Source organism: Propithecus coquereli, unplaced genomic scaffold, assembly GCF_000956105.1.
Source record: "Propithecus coquereli isolate 6110/MARCELLA unplaced genomic scaffold, Pcoq_1.0 Scaffold140, whole genome shotgun sequence".
Classification (NCBI taxonomy): domain Eukaryota; kingdom Metazoa; phylum Chordata; class Mammalia; order Primates; family Indriidae; genus Propithecus; species Propithecus coquereli.
Window position 1 is genome coordinate 2,903,459 of NW_012138303.1, and position 21,203 is coordinate 2,924,661.

Genomic DNA, 21,203 nt, shown 5'->3' on the forward strand with positions numbered 1-21,203 from the left:
TTTTTTCTATTTTTACTAGAGACAGGGTCTCACTTTTGCTCAGGCGGGTCTCAAACTTCTGACCTCAAGTGATCCTCCAGCCTCAGCCTCTCAGAGTGCTAGGATTACAGGCGTGAGCCACCTCACCCGGCCTAATTTGACATTGGGAACATATTGAATATTAATATCCCAAGAGTTAAAGGAAATTGCTACAAATTGTAATACTGGGTGGTATGAGTGTTAAATAAGCAGAAGTGGTGATGATGATGATGATAACAGTAACAATATCGGCTAACATGTACTGCATGCCATTTGTGTCCCAGGCATCGTGCTAACTTTTACATATGTTATCTCATGCAGTCCTCACAGAAACTTTTTATAGCAGGTACTAATGTTATCCTCATTTTGCAGATGGTGGAACTGAGGCCCAGAGTTATATAACTTGCATAAAGTTACTCAGATAGTAAGTGTAAAAACTAGCCTAAGTTAATTTATTCATGTTCAACTCTTGGGTTCTTTTTGGTAGATAACTGTAGCTATTAATGGTTAGTGGTAGGTGATAGCTATTTCTCCACAACTTTGCTATCAGTTTATGAAAGCAAGACCACCATAGATATAATGAAACCCAATTGTTGCCATACTTTTTGGACACATACCTATTTATAAGCTGATGTAAAATGTTTATACAACTTGTTCTATAATCTCAATAAAGTCCCACTTCTTTGTGCTCTAACTACACCTTGGATGAAAGGTTTACTCAGATACAATAATATTCTGAGGTGGGATTCTGATACCCTTGTAGTAGGTATAGGCAACAAGGTATTTTAGAATCAATGGCAGGATATATGACTGTGCAGGGATCAAGCCACAGGTACCATCTCTAAGGGTGAAGAGCTCATTACCTTCTTAAATCTTTCTACGGAATTGGTGGGGGTTTCCACGATAACGCCACCAGTCTAAATGACTTGAATATTATTATTGTGACTGGAGAGAGCCCATTATCTAATAAACAAGCACTCATTCTGCTAATTGGCAATGCACGTGCTGTCGATCTAGATAAGGGTAGCTGAGGCACCTATGGCAGCCACCTTTGGAGCATGGGCTTCCTAAAAAGCTTGCGGACCACGGTTGAGATGTGAATTCCTGATTAGGGCAAGTAGCTGAAACCAATTACCACATACATAATGTCACACTGTAGCAATTACAACCAGCTAAAATTTTTCATTTCAATGCTTTTTATTTCCAGTTTTGTATCTGTCTTGCCCAACTAAAATAGAAACTCCATTAAAGACCTTGTCTTTTTGTTTCACGGGGGACTTCAAAACATGTAATAGTGTATGGCACATGGTAGGCATTCAATAAACATATTTTCAATTTGTTGAATAAATAGATGAGCAAAAGGAGAAGCTACACAAGGCCAGGCTTTTCTCTTTCCACCATAGTCCTGTGAAACAAAGTCAGCTTATTTAAACAAGTACCCTGGTAGACTCCCTAGTCTTGTACTGCAGGTAGCCTGTGAGTTTATCTGGGGTAGTTGAGGTAAGAGCTAGAACAGAAAAATGGAAATAGTTGTTACTAAGACAATTTACTGAAGTGAAAAATTAGACCATAGCAAGAGTTGGAAGGTTATAATAGATAAATGTGCTTTCTATGAACCCATTTGACCAAATAACATTGTCCATTCCATCTTTTCAGCTATCTTATGATTTGAAGTGGCTTGTTATATAATTAATCACTAATAAGAGTGAAAGCCTAAAACACTCCCAGGGAGTGATTCACTTGTGTTTGGAAAGAGAAGTGTCATTTCTGAAGTCACATCATAACACGTTAATAACAATGGTATCATATATTCTTTAGCAATTTCTTCACCTATCATTTGGACCACTCAGAAATATTTCATATTAACTAACCATAAAGTAATTTTCTGTAATGTATCATATATTAATTATATAAATCAAGTAAGAAAATAAGTATATATATTTTAACATGGTTTCACACTGCGTTACTGGACTACTCTTTCGCAGTTTGTTAAAGCACAAGCAATGAGTAGATTTTCTTTAGTTCAAACTAAATTAGGTTAATTCAGAAAAAGGATAGATGCCAATGTGATAAATTCTTTCTCCACAACAATGACCCGGCATGGCCTTTTCCTTGCTGTTGAGAGTCAATCTTGATATTAAGGGGTCACGTTCAGAGGATCCTGGCAAGTTGAGAATTTCAGTTCCAGAATTGACCTGAATTTCCACCAGTATTTCCTTATATTCCACTAAAGGAATTTTCCAGTAAGGGGTTTTCAAGATCACTTATTACATTTTGTCTCTCATGATCCCTTTCTGAGTCACAAACTCCGCTGATCTCAAGTTTTAAATGAGCAGCCAACAAGGCTTTTCCATTCTTCAACCAAATGGATCTCTCTCTTGATGGGTCCAGCGCAGTGCACACTCACCCTCAGGGCTCCCTGCTCTCTGTCAGTCTCTGCTTTGGTTCTTTCTGTCTACCAGATTCACATCTCTGGCCCACCAACTCCAAGGAACTTATGTCTCCCCTTGGGTCTCAGTTCTGGCTGACGCTATACTCTCCAACTGGGAAGATAGGTTGCTGACGAGCGTTTTAGAAGTTTGTATTTATTTTTCCTGGGTATTTGTTGCATTTTTAGGAACCCAAACATGTTTTTCTTACTCATATGGAAACAAGCTTCCTAGTGTTTCTTCAAAAGGAAGCAGCCTCCAACAGATGTGCTCTTAGGTTACTTCTTTACTAATGCTCATGCCTTCCCACAGCCAGCAGGGGGCATCTGCAACACAGATGTAAGCTGGAGTGAATTTAAACTGGGTTGTCCCATGTTGGGATATCTCTTTCGAAAATGTGTTGTAAAAACCTTGCCTAATAAATCTCAACTTTCCTCCATCTCTTCTTTCTTCTTGACTGTTCCTGACATACGTCTGGAGTCTAGAATGAAACCTGCCTAGGGTTGCCAAAAGTCTTTCAAACACAGGACTGGTCTGTGCCTCAGGGCCTCAGGGCTACTTCAGTGTTTGTTTTTGTTTTTGTTTGGCAGGGTCTTGCTCTGTTGCCCAGGCTGGAATGCAGTGGTATGATCATAGCTTGCTGCAGCCTCCAACTCCTGTGCTCAAGCGATCCTCCTGCCTCAGCCTCCTGAGTAGCTGGGACTGTAGGCATGCACTACCTCGCCTGGCTAATTTTAAAATTTTTTGTAGGGAAAGGCTCTCACTATGTTACCCAGGCTCATCTTTAACTCCCGGCCTCAAGTGATCCTTCTGACTCGGCCTTCCAAAGTGCTGGGATTACAGGCATGAATTACCTCACCAGGCCTTCTGTTTTTTTTTTTTTTTTTTTAAGTCCTGATAAATTATGGTCTCATAATTGATTGTTTTCAGATTGCTAATGATTGCAATTACCCTCCCTGCCTCTTCTCATCAGAGAACATCCTATACGGTGTAAGGAATTGAATATATGCTCAGTTGGAGCCCCACTGGTCTATGTTCAACTTTTTTAAAGGACAGAAATTGAATTCATTTACTTTATAGGCCTTATAGTCATTTAATGGTGTTACCAGTTAACCAAATTAGAAACATCCTAGTCTTCAATGACTTGTTCTGTGCCACACCCCAATATTTCACCTACTCCACCCCAAAATGCAATTCAGTTCATTCATTCATTTGTTCATTCATCAATTTATATAGCAAATATTTATTGAGTGCCTACTAAGTGCCAGGCCCTGTGCTAGGTGCTGAGGCTTTAATTGTGAACAAAACAGATATTCACTCTGCTCTTGGGGACCTGACACTCTAATGGGAGAGATAGACAATACTCAAATATACATATGTGTACAGAGATATAAATGCAAATTGGTAAGTGCCATGAAAGAAAAATAGAGAAAGCTCTGAGAATATAGTAGGGGCAGCTGGCAGAGTATATAATGTCTCCTATTGCACTATCTAAATATCACTACACTAATATACATTTGGGCTTCTTGAGCTTAGGGCCTATGTTCTTTCATTATTAAATCCCACCCCCTTTTATCAATGATTGGAAAAATATCTACCATAGAGTTTACCTGTTTGTGTGCTCTATTCCATTGTCCCAAGTGTCTCTGAGGCAAAGAACATCTTTGTAACCCTTGTAAACGCCTTGTATAGGACTTAACATATAGCTGGTTCTTAATAAATTCTGCTTGAATATAATTGTATTTCTCAAAATTCAACGATGTTTCTGTTTTTAGTAATTGCTTGTGCTATTTTTCCACACTTCCGCATCTTAAGGTAGTAACTTTCTCTCAATTCACCGATTAGCAAGAAGGACTGAGGTTGGCTGTGGCCTTTTGAATTTTGATTTCCCAGCCAGCCAACATACCCTCACAAGGAGCATATTTAAGCTTGCACAACCCTAGAATTATTCAACCCTTTTCAGTTTGAAATCACAAGCGTGAGTCATCTAGACAAAGAATTATCTTCCTCTGAACCTTTAATTAAACTTCCATCCAGGCATTTCCAATTGATTTTATTTCAAAACAAGTTTTTCTTTGTAAAACAAAAGGATAACAAGAGGAGGAGGTAGATGAGAAGAGATAAAAATAGTTTCTTGTTAACAAGCATTAATGTAATATAGCCAGGAAGAAATGCCTCGTGCGCAGTCAGAGCCAGAAACTGAGTCTGAAATAATAAACAAATTAGAAAGTTTTCTTCTCTGGATAGAGTTGTTTTTGGCATTAAATTAATGTCAGATGCATTCAAGTTTATCTTTAAAGTGGAAAATAATTTGGTTCATTTGCGTTATTGTTTTGTTTGATTTTCCACTTGGTTTGTTTCATTCCCATATTTATGTGTGTGAGGCTATGGCAGGAGAGGGGATGAAATGATATTCCAGGAACTCTTGAGGAGAAAAACAAATCTACTAACATTGTTTAGTCTTGTGCAAAAAGCGCAATGTTTAAAGTGGTTTAAACTGCAGCATTTGTTAACTCCTTGGCCTTCAAACTGTTACTATTGTGTGAGCAGAAATGCAATAATATTATTCATTCTCTGGGCTCACAATTAAGTCACATGCACCTCCCAACTTTTATATATTCTCTGATTTTTAATCTTCTATACTTGACCGTATACCTAGCAGAAGTTGAAGCTGGTAGAAAGAAGTGTGTTTCAAGGCATTGGGTTTCCTTTCTCCCTTACCTCCCCGGGGCAAACATGCGGAAAAGAGTAACCTGATATTCTGGTATGTTTGTCTGCTCTGAGGAAATGGAATATGATTTTCTATAGGCAATATTATAAACCATAGTTGATTTCTAGATCATTCCACAAACAACAACAACAACAACAAAAACCTATTTAAGCAGTGATATAGATAAAATAGTACTAGGGTTCTGATTCACCTGGGTTTTAAAAGGCTTTTTTTGTGGGATGTCTTGAGAATTTGACCACCATATAAACAGTGTTTTTATGGAACACTGCTTCCTGAAATAGTAAAAGAAAATTTAAGACACATTCAGCTCATAAGATAGGATGCCACCTCTTTACATAGAGACGGTCTTTGAAAGCACTTTTCAGTAGTTTTACCTCTTTCTTGATTTCATACTAACTTTGCAGCAAGCTAGGTACTGTACCGGTCCCTCCGTCATCCATCCCGCTATCTGGAAGGGGAGGTGAGTAAGCCACTTTCTGCTCTTCCTCTCACATTTCACACTCATACAGTACAGACTACTTTTGCGTCCCTTAAAATGATATACACACGCTCTTCTCTCTGCCCGGAAGGCCCGTTCCTTTCCTGCCCACCTGGCTGACTGCTGCTCATTCTCTAGTTCCACCTGCACCTCCTCTGAGAAGTCCCCCTGATTCACCATTGTGGACAGTGGGGCCTCCCCACCCCCCCACCACCAGTGCTCTGCTGCTTTCTGCACATTCTCTCCTTAAGCAGCTACTTGTGACTATTTCCAAGTCTAAGACCTTGCTAGGCTACAAGCACCTTGAAAGCAAGGACCAAATCCTGTGAGTGTTTCTGTGTTTACTGTGTACTGCCTGACACAGTAAACATGACCAATGCAAATAAGAAAGGAATTAATGAATGACTTATGAATACTTCTTTTAAAAACATCCAACTCCTTCGTTCTAATTATCCTTTCATGTCCGACCGTTACGCTTGCACCAGGCAATCAAACACAAATATTTTCCTGTCTTTTACAAAACAAAAAGGCTCAAGTGGAGAGAAAGAGAGAAGGAAAAAAGACACAGAGGTTGAGAGGGGAAAATACAAAACAAAAACCTGAAGAATCAACCAAACAATAAAACCAAACATGAGAGACGTTCATTAGATAACTGTTATCTACAGACGGATGAGTGGACTATTGGGTCAAAGTTGGAACTGAAAACAGTTACTGCATGCATGTCCCTTAGATAAGGGAAGCGAGGGACATCCAGAGCCAGGAGGAGAGGCATTATGGATGAAGCTCTTCATGGGCTGGGTAAGATAGTGTGTCTTGATGGAAAAGACGGACCCCGTATCTCTGACTGTAGTACTATACATTAGCCAGCAGAGGGTAGCCGCAAATATTGCATGCATTTTCCCCTTTCCCTTAATATTTTCTTCGTATTTCAGATAAATATAAAATTGGCAGTTCTTCTCTCCAGAGGTAGAATATAGAAAGTGGTGGGTGTAGTAATTCTTTAGTAACTTGTGGGGAATTGTTTGGATGTTTCGATTTGGTGCTCCAAGCTAGGGAACACGGGCTGTTGGTCGGAAAAATGATTATGCAGTTAGAGCTAACTTTGCAGAAGCAGTATTGTATGGTGAATGCTGTGCTAAGTGACTCACATTAACATATTTAATTATCTCGAAAAGTCCTGGTATGTACTATTTTATCAGTCCCAATTTCTAGGCAAAAAAACTCTGAACATTAGATAATTTAGGTAACACGGGAAGGCTGGAATTAAAGCAACACTTGTTCCCATTCGCTGTGTTATATAAGCTCTCTCAGCAGAACATTCCCAGCTCCCACCATCATGCTGTGCTTGGCTGAGCTCGGCTGACGAAGTGTGGGACCTGAGTTGGCGTCAGTCAGTGAGAGGATCACAGGGAAAGAACGAAAACAGAAAGAAATGAAAAGGAAAAGACATTGTAGATGTGAATAATCCTAAGTCATAATGGTTTCAAAACCATATTTACCAGCCTAAAGGAAAATATGTTATGATAATGAGATATTTATAGGGTTTTTGTAAGTTACTGCGGTAGGTTTCCTTAAATTTTTCTCCTTAATATCCATAATTGGCATTTTATTTACTTTAACTGCCTCATCACTATCTCACTGTGAATAAATGGGGAAAGTGTATTTATGGTGGTAAAATCCTATCTGGCCAAGACATGAACCCTAGCATAGCTCTTTAAGACTTTGGTTATGATATTAGCATTGACTGGGAGTATATGTTAGCAGATTTGTGAGGAATAAAATGAAGATGTTTTTATTTTACTTTGGAAAATATTTTTTATTTTTTTTATTTCAGAATATTATGGGGGTACAAATGTTTTGGTTACATAAATTGCTTTTGTGCCATTTGAGTCAAAGTTATAAGTGTGCAACCCAGATAGTGTGCATTGTACCCACTAGGTATGGATTTACCCATCCCCTCCACCACCCTCCACCTGCTTGATTTCCAATGAATGTTATTTTCATATGTGCACATAAGTGTTGATCGATTAGTTCCAATTAAATGGTGAGTGCATGTGGTATTGGTTAAAATATTTTTGAATGTTTACTGTATTGTCAGGCACTCTGCTAGGCACATGGGTTAAAAGGTATTTAAGACTAAATTTCTACTCTCAAAGAGTTCCGGCTGGGAGAATAGACACATACATTAATACCCACAATGGAATATGATAAACCCTATCCTAAAAGCATGTGCAAAGTGCCAAGGTGACAGAGAAAGGACAGCTTTATAGGTCTCCCGATATACAACAGCTTGTCCTCTGGATTAATATTTAAGATTTGCCTGGTGCTTGATTTGTAGCTTAACACTGAGCATGAAAATAGTTGCGTCCTGTGATGGAGGAATGCCTAGAATTCTGACCACATCTACTCCCTAAAATGCTGAAGATACAAAGAAATAGTAAATGCTGCTATAGTCAGTCCTTTGTCGATTAACACTCACCTACTGAGGGCTCGCTGCAGGTAAGATACTCCAACGGCCATATGGAACAATGGGCAAGAGTTTGGAAAAGAAACTTTACAGGGAAATAAATCATCAAGCAGAATGATTTAATTTTATAGCTGGAAATGGCTCAAGAAAACATCTAGATTAACTCCATCATTTTACAGATGAGGAAACTGAGAGGTCTGGCAGTAAAAAAGGGATCATTTTTTAAAATGTCATACATCTAATTAATGTCTGGGCTGGGAGCTCTCAGAAGACTGGCAGGCAATGCAGTGAGTAGTGCCACCGTGAGCTCAGACATCGCACAGCTAGGGCTCAATGCTGTCACCACCACGTGCTGGCTGGGTTATCTTAAGTAACTTATTTAAACTCCCTGCCATTCAGTTTCCTCGTCTGCAAACTGGAAATAATACTATGGTATCTACCATATATAAAATGAGAGAATACATGTAAAACCATAATTAAGATTACAATGAGATAATGCAAATTAACTAGAGACATAATAAAAGCTTGGTGATTGCTAATTATTAGAACTCATGTGTCTCAATTTCTGCATCAGTATTCTTTCTGCCACCACAAAAATGCAAGAAGTAAAATGGGGTTTTGTTCATTTTTGTTTCTCTGACGCAGAAAGAAATCTTTTTTTTAGATCTGTGTGCTCATATCATGTCCTCATTTCCCTTTACATCTCTCCTTTCAGGGCCAAGGAGATTAAGATCAAGTTGGGAATTCTCCTCCAGAAGCCAGACTCGGCTGTTGACCTTGTCATTCCATACAATGAGAAGCCGGAGAAACCAGCCAAGGCCCAGAAGTGAGTCATAAATACGGGTTCCACTCATTTTCCTCCAGAGGACAGCTGTTTTTCAAATGTTTAGCACCGTCCCTCATCCCTGAAACTACCAGCTTCAATTACTCATTAAGGATCAAAAGAGCCCTCAGAGAGTTGGTTTATAAATAAGCATTTTGGTTTTTACTATCTCATGTCTGAAGCACACTATTGAATTTGTCAGAATATTTAAAAAATAAAAGATAGGGCTCTCTGCCTTCTCTTTGGAGAGACAGATCATAATTTATAAAATGACATCAGCCACCCTCCTCAGGTATTTACCACCTATGAGTGTGGTCAGAATAGTTGTTCATTTGCTGCCTTGGGTCAGGTAACCATGCTGATCTGATTAGTTATGAGCCCTGGATGCTCACCTGCTAAGGAACCATCCTAGAGTGTTTCCTCAGCAGGAAGGTGTAAGGGAAACATTTCCCTCAGGAAGCTGCTAAGGATGAGGAGGGCAGACAATTTGAGCCTAAGAGTTTCTTCTTCAAGATAGTGTCCCATCAAGACACAGCAGAGGAACAGAAGACTTAACGTAAGTGAAGAATGAATACCTGAGTAGCTATTTCTATTTAATGCAAACCAAGCATTCTTCCCAATTCATAAATTAATATTGCTGCTGGGTGCCTGCAGTCCTCCCTCCCTTGCCCCAGCCCCTTTCCGTACCTCCTCCCCGCTCCTCCTGTCAGCTTAGGCATCATAGGGAACTATAATTATACAGAGTCGATCGCTATGTTATGGCAGCGAATCCAGCTCTAGCAAGTACATGGGCCCCACTTTAACTTAATAACACTACTCACGGTATCCCCTTGTTTATTATCGCTTCACTAGCTGCATAGACCGTCACACCTGGGCATATACACGCCACCTTCCCTTTAAAACAGAGATACCCATGAAAGTCAAGAAAGGGAAGTGGGAAGAAGAAAAGACAAATGTATTCATTCAAATTCCTTCACTCTGCTCTTTGAGGATATCACAGAAGTGTGGTAAAAATACAGGAGTCCCCTTTCACTTCCATTTCTCTTTTTAAATTTAATATTTGTACGAATTGGGCAACTTGTCCTTTGTCCAAATGACCTTCGACTTAATATAGCTGGGTTGGTTGGGAAATAACAAGATGGGTTATTCTTTTTCTTTTAAAAATCTTTTTCCATTTAAGTGGATATTTCCATTCTCCTTTTTTTTATATCACTTCAAAGGGATCTCAAACCAGAAGTGAGGCATAATTGAGTTTTCTGCATTTAAAAAGGAGAAGCTAATTCAACCAGAAGCCGGCACCAAGCACTAGTGGGGAATAAGAAACTCACTGCAGAGCAGCAACAGATCAAAAAGTCTATTTTGAAGTAAACAATGTGGTAATTATTGATCTGTTGGCATTAACTTTAAAAATATAGTGCTACATTTCCTGCTTTGAATCTCTGCTTTAATATCCCACTTGAACTATTTGGCTGAACAGGGATTCAGAGAGCAGCTGTTTTGGAAGAAAAGCTGGGGCTGACCATTTATTGAATTATTTGCTTCTTTTGTCTTCTACCCACTTTCTTCCTCCAGAAGTTTGAATTGTTTGGGGGAAAAAAAAAAAATAATCCTTCCTGTCCCTAGGGAATACTGGTATCTCTATTGCATTTTCAACAGTGACCACTAAATAAGTTTCCCATTCCCTTCCAAACCCACAAACCCCCTCCCACCTCCTCATGTTCGGCACATTTCTGTGATCCGACAGGACGAGATCGTGTTCTGCTCAAACTCGGTCAACTCTCTTCTCTCTACTTTAAAAATTCTCTGTATTTTTTGCCTATGTTTGTCTCTCAGAAGAAAAAAATAATCCTCTTGACTGAAAGTATTTTTAACTCCTCTCATCTTCTTTGGGTTATCAACCTCAGTAGAATTCCTTTTTTAAAAAGCTTTTTTTATTTTTTAATATATTTTTAAATTCTCCCTGGAAAAGAATGGACCATAGAGAAAAATAGAAAAAAGCTGGCTATATCTGTACCACCCAAAGCCAGCTTCTGTTACCACTTTGATATTGTTAATTGCTCTTTCCTTCTCTGGATCTTCTTCCCCTGGGAACAGACAAGCACCATGTTCCACTCTGGAAAATGCTCTCCTGCCCTCCACCCTCTCTGCTCCTTTACCTTTCTCTTACTTTCATTGGTTGATTTTAGAAGTCTGTACTCACTGCTTCTAGTATTTACTTTCTCTCTTTCTTGTGGGGTTTAAACTTTACTACCTCACCAAAGCTGTTGTCTCTAATGCCCCATTTTCCACTTGTCTACAGCATTCGACTGCTCACCAGTTGCCCTTCTCTTAAAACTCTCTTCCTTAACTTCTAATCCAGGGTGTTCCCCCGTCTTCCCTCTCTCTCTAGATGCTCCCACTGTTGCCCACCCTCTGGATGTGAGCGTTCCCTAAAGCTCTGCTGTAAGTCCTCATAATAAACAATAAACAAAATTAGTCGACCGCATAAATTTAGTCTGTGATAACTGTTACCAGGGATTATAATATAGCCAATTGCAAAATGCCAGGAGCTGATATAGATATTCTGATAGTTTATTTTATATTCCAAATGTCCCTTTTGTCCCTGCCTACATAAGCAATTTTTACTACATTTTTGTTGAACGTCGTGTTTGCCACTTTACACTCAGGAATGACCTCCACACATGGATAGTGCCTAGTCTGCCAGTGGAGAACAGGATAGAATGCTGTCCTACACATACTCTCACCTGGTTGACTGCAGAGTGAGCTTTGTTATGAAGATCAAAGATGTATGTACCATTTTTGGCCATGTGGACATCAGAAAGTGGCAGGTCTTTGTTTCATTTTGTTTTTTTAAATCAGTATCCCCATCCATGGCATCCAGGTCACTGGAGACTGGTTATGAGCAGACAACACTGAACAATAGGATAGCAGAGCAGAGTAGGCACCTACAGATACCAGTAAATAGCCTGAATATTATTTTCCTTATCAAGAGCAAGAACATGTGAGAACATTATCAAGAATGTTTAAATATGTGCCAGGCACTGTGTAGATTAAAAACCAAACCAAACCCAAACCAAAACAAATTAAATGAATAAGAAACAATTTGCTGGTGCTTAGAGAGGCTAAAACACTATCCCATGGTTATAGCTAGTGTCGAAGTTGCCTACAGCTATGGTAGTGGTTCATGGGAAAGTCATTAAAATCCAAGTTTTGGGTTGTTTATCGCTTTCTTTCATCAACCAGGCTAACTCTGGGCAAAATGAGCCATCATTCATTTGCTTATTAATTTGACACACATTTAGTGGAGGGTGGGTTGATGCTGTAGGGGATGTGCCAGAGGAGAACGGGGAAAGCTCTCCATGAATAACAAGCTATACCTTTAGGTGGTGAATGTGTCATTGCCACGTGAGAGATTCAGTGACAAAGAAAGAGAGTGCTTCCAGCCAGGATGGTCACTTCCTGGGCCAGGTGACATTCACGCTAGGCATTCTAGAACACGTGGTTAATCATCTCTGTAAATGTTTATTTTGACTTTCATTTGAACTGGCTTCCTCTTCCTCCCCCGCACACCCACGTGCAGAGACTATGCCCACCCTTTGTGATCAGCTATGACCTTGCAAACCAGGATACTTCTTGGTCATTTAGATCTGCATTTGTCTTATTTCCAATGAAGTCAGCCTAAATGAAGGCTGGCAAATTCTGAGAATTGGAACGGGATGAACCTCTGTTACCTCCTAGCCTGGTAATCAGAACACTGGGCTTCATGCTGTGGGGGATGTGCCCTACTTGACTGTGCCCTTAAATCAATTTGGATTCATTTCACCCCCAAGCGGGCTCTGCACACGTCCTTTTCAAGAATTTAATCTTGGCTGTGATGTGTTGCTCCTACTAACCATTAGTTTGGTTCTAATGAGACCATTTGAGACAAACTGGATTGGGTAATATGTTTAAGTTGGGTGTACCTGCGCATGTCATTTCTCCTTCATGTGCACGTTGGTGCTAACCACAGGAAGAGGAGGGCAGGAAGGTGATGTCATTTTATGAAAATATTTACAAAATCAGGGGATCCTGTGAGTAAACCAGCCCTTCCCCTTGCTCGGAGCCAGTTTCTCTTGTCCAGTAAATTAATATCCTGCTGCTTCTGTCAACAATTACTAGGGACTTGGTTGGTGTCTATTATGTGCAAAACATGGAACCACTGTAGTGAAGAACTTAAGTTAGCTTTCTGCTAAACCTGTAGGTATGAACTCATACGTATGTAGGAACAGTTCTCAACATGAGGTCATACAGAAGAGCCGAAAGGAGTTACTTACCTCTAGTAAACAGGTGCTTTTCTGGTTAGAGGTAAAATGAACCAGAAAAATATAGGGACACACTTATGTAATTCCCTGTTTATTCCATTTGTTTTTCCTGTGCTCCTTTATACTATCCAGAGAAAAAGGAAGAGAGGGAAGGTAGTTCATTTGTTAGAAATAAATTTCTGAGGAATTAGTATGTTTTCATCTATGATACCTGTTTCTAGCCAGAAAAACAGAAATTACCTAAGATTATTTCACAAGGTTTGTTATCCTCATTTTTGGCAAATTTAACTTTCAAAGAGTGAACACAAAACTTTATGAAAAATCATACAATTAGGACTCACAAACTGTACATGTTCTGCAATTGAGAAGTGAAAGAATTATTCACAATACCTTAGCCGAAAAACCTACTACCATCTTGGCCTCCTTACATAAATAAAGTTAGGCTGAATCTGAGCCTGGGACAGCAAAATGGAAAGTAGAACAAGGAATCATCTTATCAACCAAAGTTGTTCATCTAAATAATTTAAACCCCCAAAATACCATTTTATGAAAACTAGACACAGGAATTTTTGGGGGATTGTCTGGACAGTTGATAAACAATTTAAGAACTAAGGAAATCCCAATTTAGGAAAAACATCTCCATTGGCCTTAATAGCCCAATAAATGCCTTGTCATTCTGTTTTGATTTGACATTGTAGAACCCACATGGTAATGACAGAGTTGAAGCAGGGTGAGCAGGGTGAGCAGGGAGAGCGCACACAGCCATTTTTCTCAGACAACACCAGCTTGACTTGACACTTCCTGCTGTGAGAGAAAAATCGGTGGTTAAAATGAAATAGCTGCAGGGTTTCTGCATATAGAAACGTCAAAATAAAAGCAGCCCAAGGAGAAACTATACATTGGTTATTACCTTCTCCTTTTGGGTCAGCATCTTGAACATTTGTGTACAACATTTTTATTTGGGATATATTAACTACATTTTTTTTAATCAGAAATAGTAAGTCTTTTAAAAATAATCCTGTTCTAAGTGTGCAGGAAAAATACATCTACACTTTTTTTTTAGTATAAACTTGCTACGATCACATTCCCAGCATAAGGCAGCATCATACCCACTGTCTTCCACTAGCCTTTAAGAGGTGGCATTGGGACGTGGCTATGAAACCAAATGCCCTTTGCTGATTAAATTAAGTGGTTAACATGCAGTATTGGTGAGGTGGAGAACATGAGTTTAATTCCTGTAATGGGATAACTGGATTTCATTAAGTTATATTTAGAAAAAAGACCACGATTGGAACCACTGTCATGGGATATACAAGAATATCAAGATACAGCTTGATGAAAAATAGACTCTACTTCTCAAAAGGGACAGACAAAACCAAACTGTTCAAATAGAGATGAAAATATGTATTAATAATATAGATACATGCAAGCAAACCCAGCTCATCAAACTCAATTGTTAGAAAGAAAAGAACTTGAACTTGCTTGTCCTGTGGATGGATCATTTGGTTGTTATCATTTTTATCTAAGAAAAGCAGGAAGAAGCCATTGTGAGTATATGTGATTAACTCTCTACTTACGCTCCAATCTTTTTATTCCCTCATTCTTGATTTAGACCCTCGCCGGATGAGGCCCTTCAGTGGCGTGATTCCCTGGACAAGCTCCTGCAGAACGACTGTAAGTTCATGTTGTTTTTGGTAAGGGTTAATAAGGGTCGTGTAGGGACAGAGACACAAAGCACTTTTGTGTTGCCCATGTTCTTCTTCCCCAATTTTGACATTTCTCCAGTTTTTAAAATCAGTCTCATCAAGGGAAGCGTGCCACGGGCACGTGGTTATCCAGATCACAAGATGGGGAGGGTCCACAGCACTGTGGGAGAAGGTGAACTGTAGGTGTCCTAGAGACTGGTGATTACAGGTAGCGTTCCCACATGTTTTGCTCACTTGTGTGAGCTAGAAGAAGCAGCTTTCCCTGAGTGCTTCTCAGTATTCTCATCAGTAAAATAGAGATACTATCATACCTTTCCCAACTTAGTCTCATAATGAATTGATAGGCTTGGAGATAGCAGTGTAAAGATCACTGGACAAGTCACGGGTAGTCCGCTCTGGTTCAGACTACTGTCAGCTGCTCTTGTGACCTGACATGGGTTGTTATCGACCCCAGCCTCTGTTTCCTCTTCCGGAATCATGCCTTTTACATCTTCATTCAAGACACGGCAAAGGTGCTGACCAGTGCAGAACTCTTCCCCAAGCTAATACCAATACACCAATGAGCACTACTTGCCTCTTCCTTAATCCAGTCCTTACTGATTCCCAAGGCTTACAGTATCAAGTTCAAATTTCTAATGTTGCAGATTTACCACGATAACTACACGGCCGGTCTGCAGGCAAATTCAACTGCTCTCTGTTCCATATAGGGTTTCTACTTGTAATCCCTTTGGCTGGAATACCTTGTACTCATATCTCTATCTGGTGAAATTCTCCCTCTCCTATAATAGCTAATCTAAATACGAAATGCCTACTGTTCCTTGATGGCCCAGAACAATTTATCCACTCTCTGAACTTCCAGAGCCATTTGTCTGCATATCTTCTAGCCCACTTAACACTTGCTGCCTTATAGTCTGTTCATAGCAGTCTCCCTTCTATGATAGATTGCAAGACTTAGTCCTTTTCGTCTGGATAATTTCACATCAGGAAGTGCACACTATGAGGAAAACAGATGTTTGTTAAATAATTCACTCAAAAGTAGGATTCAATTTAAAATACCCAACCCATATTTCTCCATCTTCACCACAGGAATGGAATGTGCAACTTTGTTACACGCTTTCCAAAAATACGGATTTACAAAGTATTTCTCACAAGACCATTATGATTAATGGGCACAGAGTAGATGAAAAAGAATGTATGTTGAATTGTACGTGAACATGTTTTATGTCTCGATTTTGGTAGAGTAAGTTTCTGCTTACCTGCAATACAATCAATCTCTTATTTTTGGAGAAAGAAAAGTCTCTAATTTGGGACTTTCTCAATCTTATTCATTTCTGATTGTCTTTTCCTTTCTTGTGCTAACTGACACATGCTAACCCTGCCCTGACACATGTAAGGTGTTCAATAAATATTTATTAAATGAATGAGTGAACAAATTAATTAATTTTGTTTCTTGGACCTCGAAATTCCATGAAGTCGACTAGGAGAAAAATATTTATGTTTATCAATTGACTTATTATCTTACCCTAGTGGTTTTGGGGCCAATAGCAGTTTGACAGAGGGCCTATTAATAAATTATGAATGCTAAGTACCCTGAGTGCAAGTATTTATTGCTATTGTTAAACCTGAGAGTTAGCAGAACTACTTTCATGTTTTCAAAATCATTAAGGAGGAGGATTAACATTTATGGCCCATATACAATACTTTTCAGTCACACTAAATCCTTAGAGCCACATGTTCATATATTTCAGGCTTTGAGGAGACAGAGAGCTACTTGGATAAGAAATCGAGGGGTAGGAGTTAAGCCAGAGGCAGCTAGTGCTGACATCTTAGCATTTGCCAAGGAACTAAAGACTTTGAACTTGCAAACATGATTACCATGGTGTGAGACTGAGGTATGAGATTCTTACAGTAATATTTTCCACTTCTCAGAGGGGAAAATATATATGCACCTGTGTATGATTGTGTATATGTGTATGTATACACATATATATGTATATATACTATTCACAATATTTCCTTAATTGTATATTATTTATATTTTTAAAATTATATATGTGTATACAGCACATGTGTGTATGTGTGTTTGTGTGTATATGTGTGTTTGTGTGTGTAAGTTCCACATCATTGTCTTCTTAAGTAGTAAATATTTTTAAGGTTGGACAATTAATTTCCCCAAATCAATAAATGGGAAAACATTTGATTTTTCAATTATTTCCTTGAAAGGGACACCTATCCATTCAAACTAACTTGGTTAAAAAAGAGAGTTTGTGGTATAGGTACATAAATCTCACTGACACAAAGGAGAGCCATGCCCTATGAGATGTAAAGCCGATAGTAAGCAAGACCATCTCTTTGTCTCCATTTCTCTGTCCTTACTGTCTCCCTGTCTCTGCCTTCTTCTTTGTCTTTCCATCTGCTCCCTCTGTCTCTGCTTCTCCCTAGGACTCATCTTCTTTCTCTGTGTCTCTCTCGCCACTCTGTCTTTGCTTCTCTATGGCTATTCCTAGAGAAGAACCAGTAGAATGATAGGCATGCCCAAATAATTCTACCCCCCCATTTGACCTATTCTCCCAAACATCAGCTATTGTGCACCACGGATAACAATAAACCAAACTTTGGCAACTCAGATCTTATGAAATGTTCTTATTTGCATCCACTAAAACTAGTAGTCTATAATCAGAAAATATCTAACATTAGCTATGATTGATGCAAAACAGGTAATGAAGGAAAAAAGATACATCTGAGAAATATATATGTCTAAAACTTCACAATCTCTACTTCTATGTTTGATTCGATAAATTGAAACCATGTAACCTTGAAGGGTAAGTAGTATCTTTGTTGATTTGGGGACATTTGGCATTCTCTTGTGCTAATGTAGGATTTGACTTCCACAGTTAATAATGTTTCCTGAGCATTCCTTAAATTCACATCTTTCTTAATTTTTCTTGAGTGGAAATGAAATCAATTGGTACCAAACCTTTAAAAAAAAATAAGATAGTTAAGCTGCTCCTCAATATTGTATAGTATCTTATTCTATAGTATTTATAGAATACTCTTGTCTTTCTTCATTTTTAAATAATTTTTAATCATCCAGTGTATTTGACTCTGTTCTGAAAGTATTTAATACATTGACTTCTCACATGTTTTGCCTTCAGTTCTTTAGGTGGCACCATCTGTTTCCATTTAGTAGGTCCATAGGGCATATAACCAGTGTTCTTTAAACACAAAAATAGATTGCACATGGGAGTTTAAATAAGACAGTGACATTTAATCATTCCCCCGCATGACCATTTTTAAGAGCATAGGAAGAATGAAACACAGTCCAATAGTAGCAAAGTTTTATGTGGATCTCCTTTCCCCAGGAGTCCCAAAAGGTCGAAACATTTCCTTGAAACACCCTTGAGATTTGGACTTTTCCATGGGGAATGAGGTAGACTGGATCCAGACTCATTTTTCTGTTTTTTCTATGCCCTTTCCTTTTGCTTCTCTCTCTGATTTCCACTTTTCTTCCTTCTCTTTTCTGGCTCATCTTTTTCATCATCTTACTCACAATTTCCTTGAAAATAATGGATACAATAATAAAAACAATAGCTAACATTTATTATTCATCACGTGCCAGACATTGTCCTAAGCACTTTGCATACATTAATTTGTTTAGTGATTGCAATAATTTTAGCACTTAGGTACAATCACAATCCCTGTTTTTCAGAAAAGGAAACTAAGATACAGAGAGGTTAGGTACCTTGTTCATGGAATAAAATACTATAGCAACAGTGAAATCAGTAAATTTATTTTTCTTTAAAATTCGTGTTTTTCGAGTCTGTAACTTGGAAGGAAATGCTTCCTTTAATGTATTTTATTTAGTTCAGTGAGAGGAACTATTAAATGTTAGGTGCACAGATTTAGGCTAGGAGGTGAGATGCAAAAGAGGAGCAAACAGGTGAAATGCAAACATTGAACTCGAAAAATTAACCACCTCATGGAAAAGATAACTGTAAAAGCAAACAATCTCAACGAAGGGACAGAAAGTGATCTCTTCTGTCTTGATGATAACAATCCTCATGAGCAAGTCAGTGGGTAAAGACTACCTCAAAGAGGAGGCAGCATTAGAGTGGGGTTTCGAGTGATGATAAGGATTAATTTAAAATTTGTTGTGAATCGTAATGATGAAAGCCAGCATGCATTGAGCTATTAATACATAATGATAATTATGTTTGGCACCATCTGAGAGCTTCATATGAATTATTTAATCCTTACCACAACCTCTTGAGGTAGGTCCCATAATCATCTCCATTGAACAGATGAGGCAACAGAGTCTCAGAGACAGATTAGATCACCTGCCCAAGTCACTGCAGTAAAATAACGTGCCAATTTTCACTCCCAGGCAATCTCGATTCTAGAGCTCGTGCTCTGAACCAATAAGCCATGCAATGGTATTTATCAACGACGTTTCACTCCCCTTCCCCTGTTGAAGAAATTTGAGCTAATCTGCTTTTCAACTATTTTTTTCTCTTTATACCAAACTGGCTTGGATTTGTCTAATGCTCCTTTTATTTTCAAAGTGGTTTTATAGGTGGTTTCACTTTGTTCTCAGGTAGGGCCACTACTCTATTTTACGTGGACGTCAAAAGTGACACCACTCATTAGGGCCAGCTCTAGGTATAATGAGGATCACAATCCAGAGCGTTTCCACAAGACCAGAGCATCTGGTGGCTTTCATCACTTCCTAGGTGTAGATACCTGAAGAGGTACATTGAGAAGTGTTCTGAGGCTCTGTGTAGTCTCAGCAGGGAAGGATGTGGTGATCTGTCAGGGAGGTGTGCTGGAGGCTCTTCTGGGCTGTGGAGCGGGCAAGGGAATGGTAGCAGGGCAAAGAAGATGTGTGTTCTTTGCACGATAGAGACATTTGGCCTGGAGTCTATTTGACTCTGACCCAAGATGACTTCCTCAGGGGTGACAGGAATTTAACAGAGAGAGTCTCTGAAGAAGGGACCAACAGAAACCAGAGGCTAAGGAGGAGAAAGTGCCTCGTGAGCAGTTGTTAGAGAGTGCCAGTAAAGAGCTCTCCAGAGAATGCTCAAAAGTCCGATGAGAGAAATATTAATAGCTTGAAACATCTCTCAGGCCAATAGAACATGAAGCCATTTTATGAGTCTTGGTTTAAAGTGTGTACATTGACAAAAAGCCTTGGAATCATAATATTGTGGAATACAATGAAAATGGTGAAATCGGTATCCAGGAAATGGACTCACTGCACTGGAAAGTTGTTTTCCAAGTTCATGCCCTGGAAATTTAGTAAATGTTAACATTGCCATGGAGTCCTGGCAGGTGTCCTCAGGTCCTAAGTGACAATGTTTGAGAGGACTGAGATGTTATCTCTACATTTTACAAAGACGCAGAAAGGGTGATTCAGAGTGCCCGATAGGTTGTGCGGACGTGGGACTAATGAGAATGAATTTGCCACAGATTTACTCTGTGGAATTATTGTTTTCCTCCATCGACCTGGTTATATGGGAGCTCATAAAACCTCATTTCCTAGAAGCTAGGAAGTGCCTGAGAATTCTTCCATTTTGAGAGACTATCTAACACCTTTTGTTTAAGAAACAATGAAAACTTTAACCACGACAGAGAGAGAAATAGGCCTTATGTTTTCTTTCATCTTATATGTTAACTCCCATGACACTAAATTATGAAAAATAGAGCTGGAAATATAGTTGGAAATATATATAGGGAGAGAGAGAAAATACACCTGATTTTATCCAGATACAGGTTATCAAATGGTTTTAAAGTAATCCCTCTAGCCAGGTTCCTAGAAAAAATTGTTTCTTATACCTACCATTGCTCCCAGATGTATTTTGAGGTGTTAATCAATAAAAAAATATATTTAGGGTAAGTACAGGGAGAGGGGATCAACTTGCACAGTGTATTGTTTGGATCCCGATCAATGGAGACCGTAATCCAAGTTAATGATCACTTTAGCCATTCTTTTTCTTTAGAATTGAATATGGTTGCAGGGGGCTTTGAAGGATTATGGGGACAAATGAAAATGTATAAAAGGTAATTTAAAAATGGACAATCACATACAGTGCTTCTGGTTTAATCATTACATACATTTGTGCTTGTTGCATGAAATCAATGTATTAGGCAACGACTAATAAATGAAACTCTAGAGTCTATAAAAAGGAGGAGGGAGAACGAGGAATAGATTGAAATTAGGTCAAAGGAAGTGAATTCAAAACATGTGCCCTAA

General features: G+C 38.9%; 1 protein-coding gene across 1 annotated transcript in view; it reads left to right on the forward strand.

Moving 5' to 3' along the window:
• RGS5 (regulator of G-protein signaling 5) overlaps nucleotides 1-21,203 on the forward strand; it is a 52,488-nt gene that overhangs the window by 23,674 nt on the left and 7,611 nt on the right. Inside the window, exons 2-3 of the mRNA XM_012639565.1 lie at nucleotides 8,839-8,949; nucleotides 14,860-14,921. Coding sequence (XP_012495019.1) covers nucleotides 8,839-8,949; nucleotides 14,860-14,921 — 173 coding nt within the window. The remainder of the gene's footprint in view (nucleotides 1-8,838; nucleotides 8,950-14,859; nucleotides 14,922-21,203) is intronic.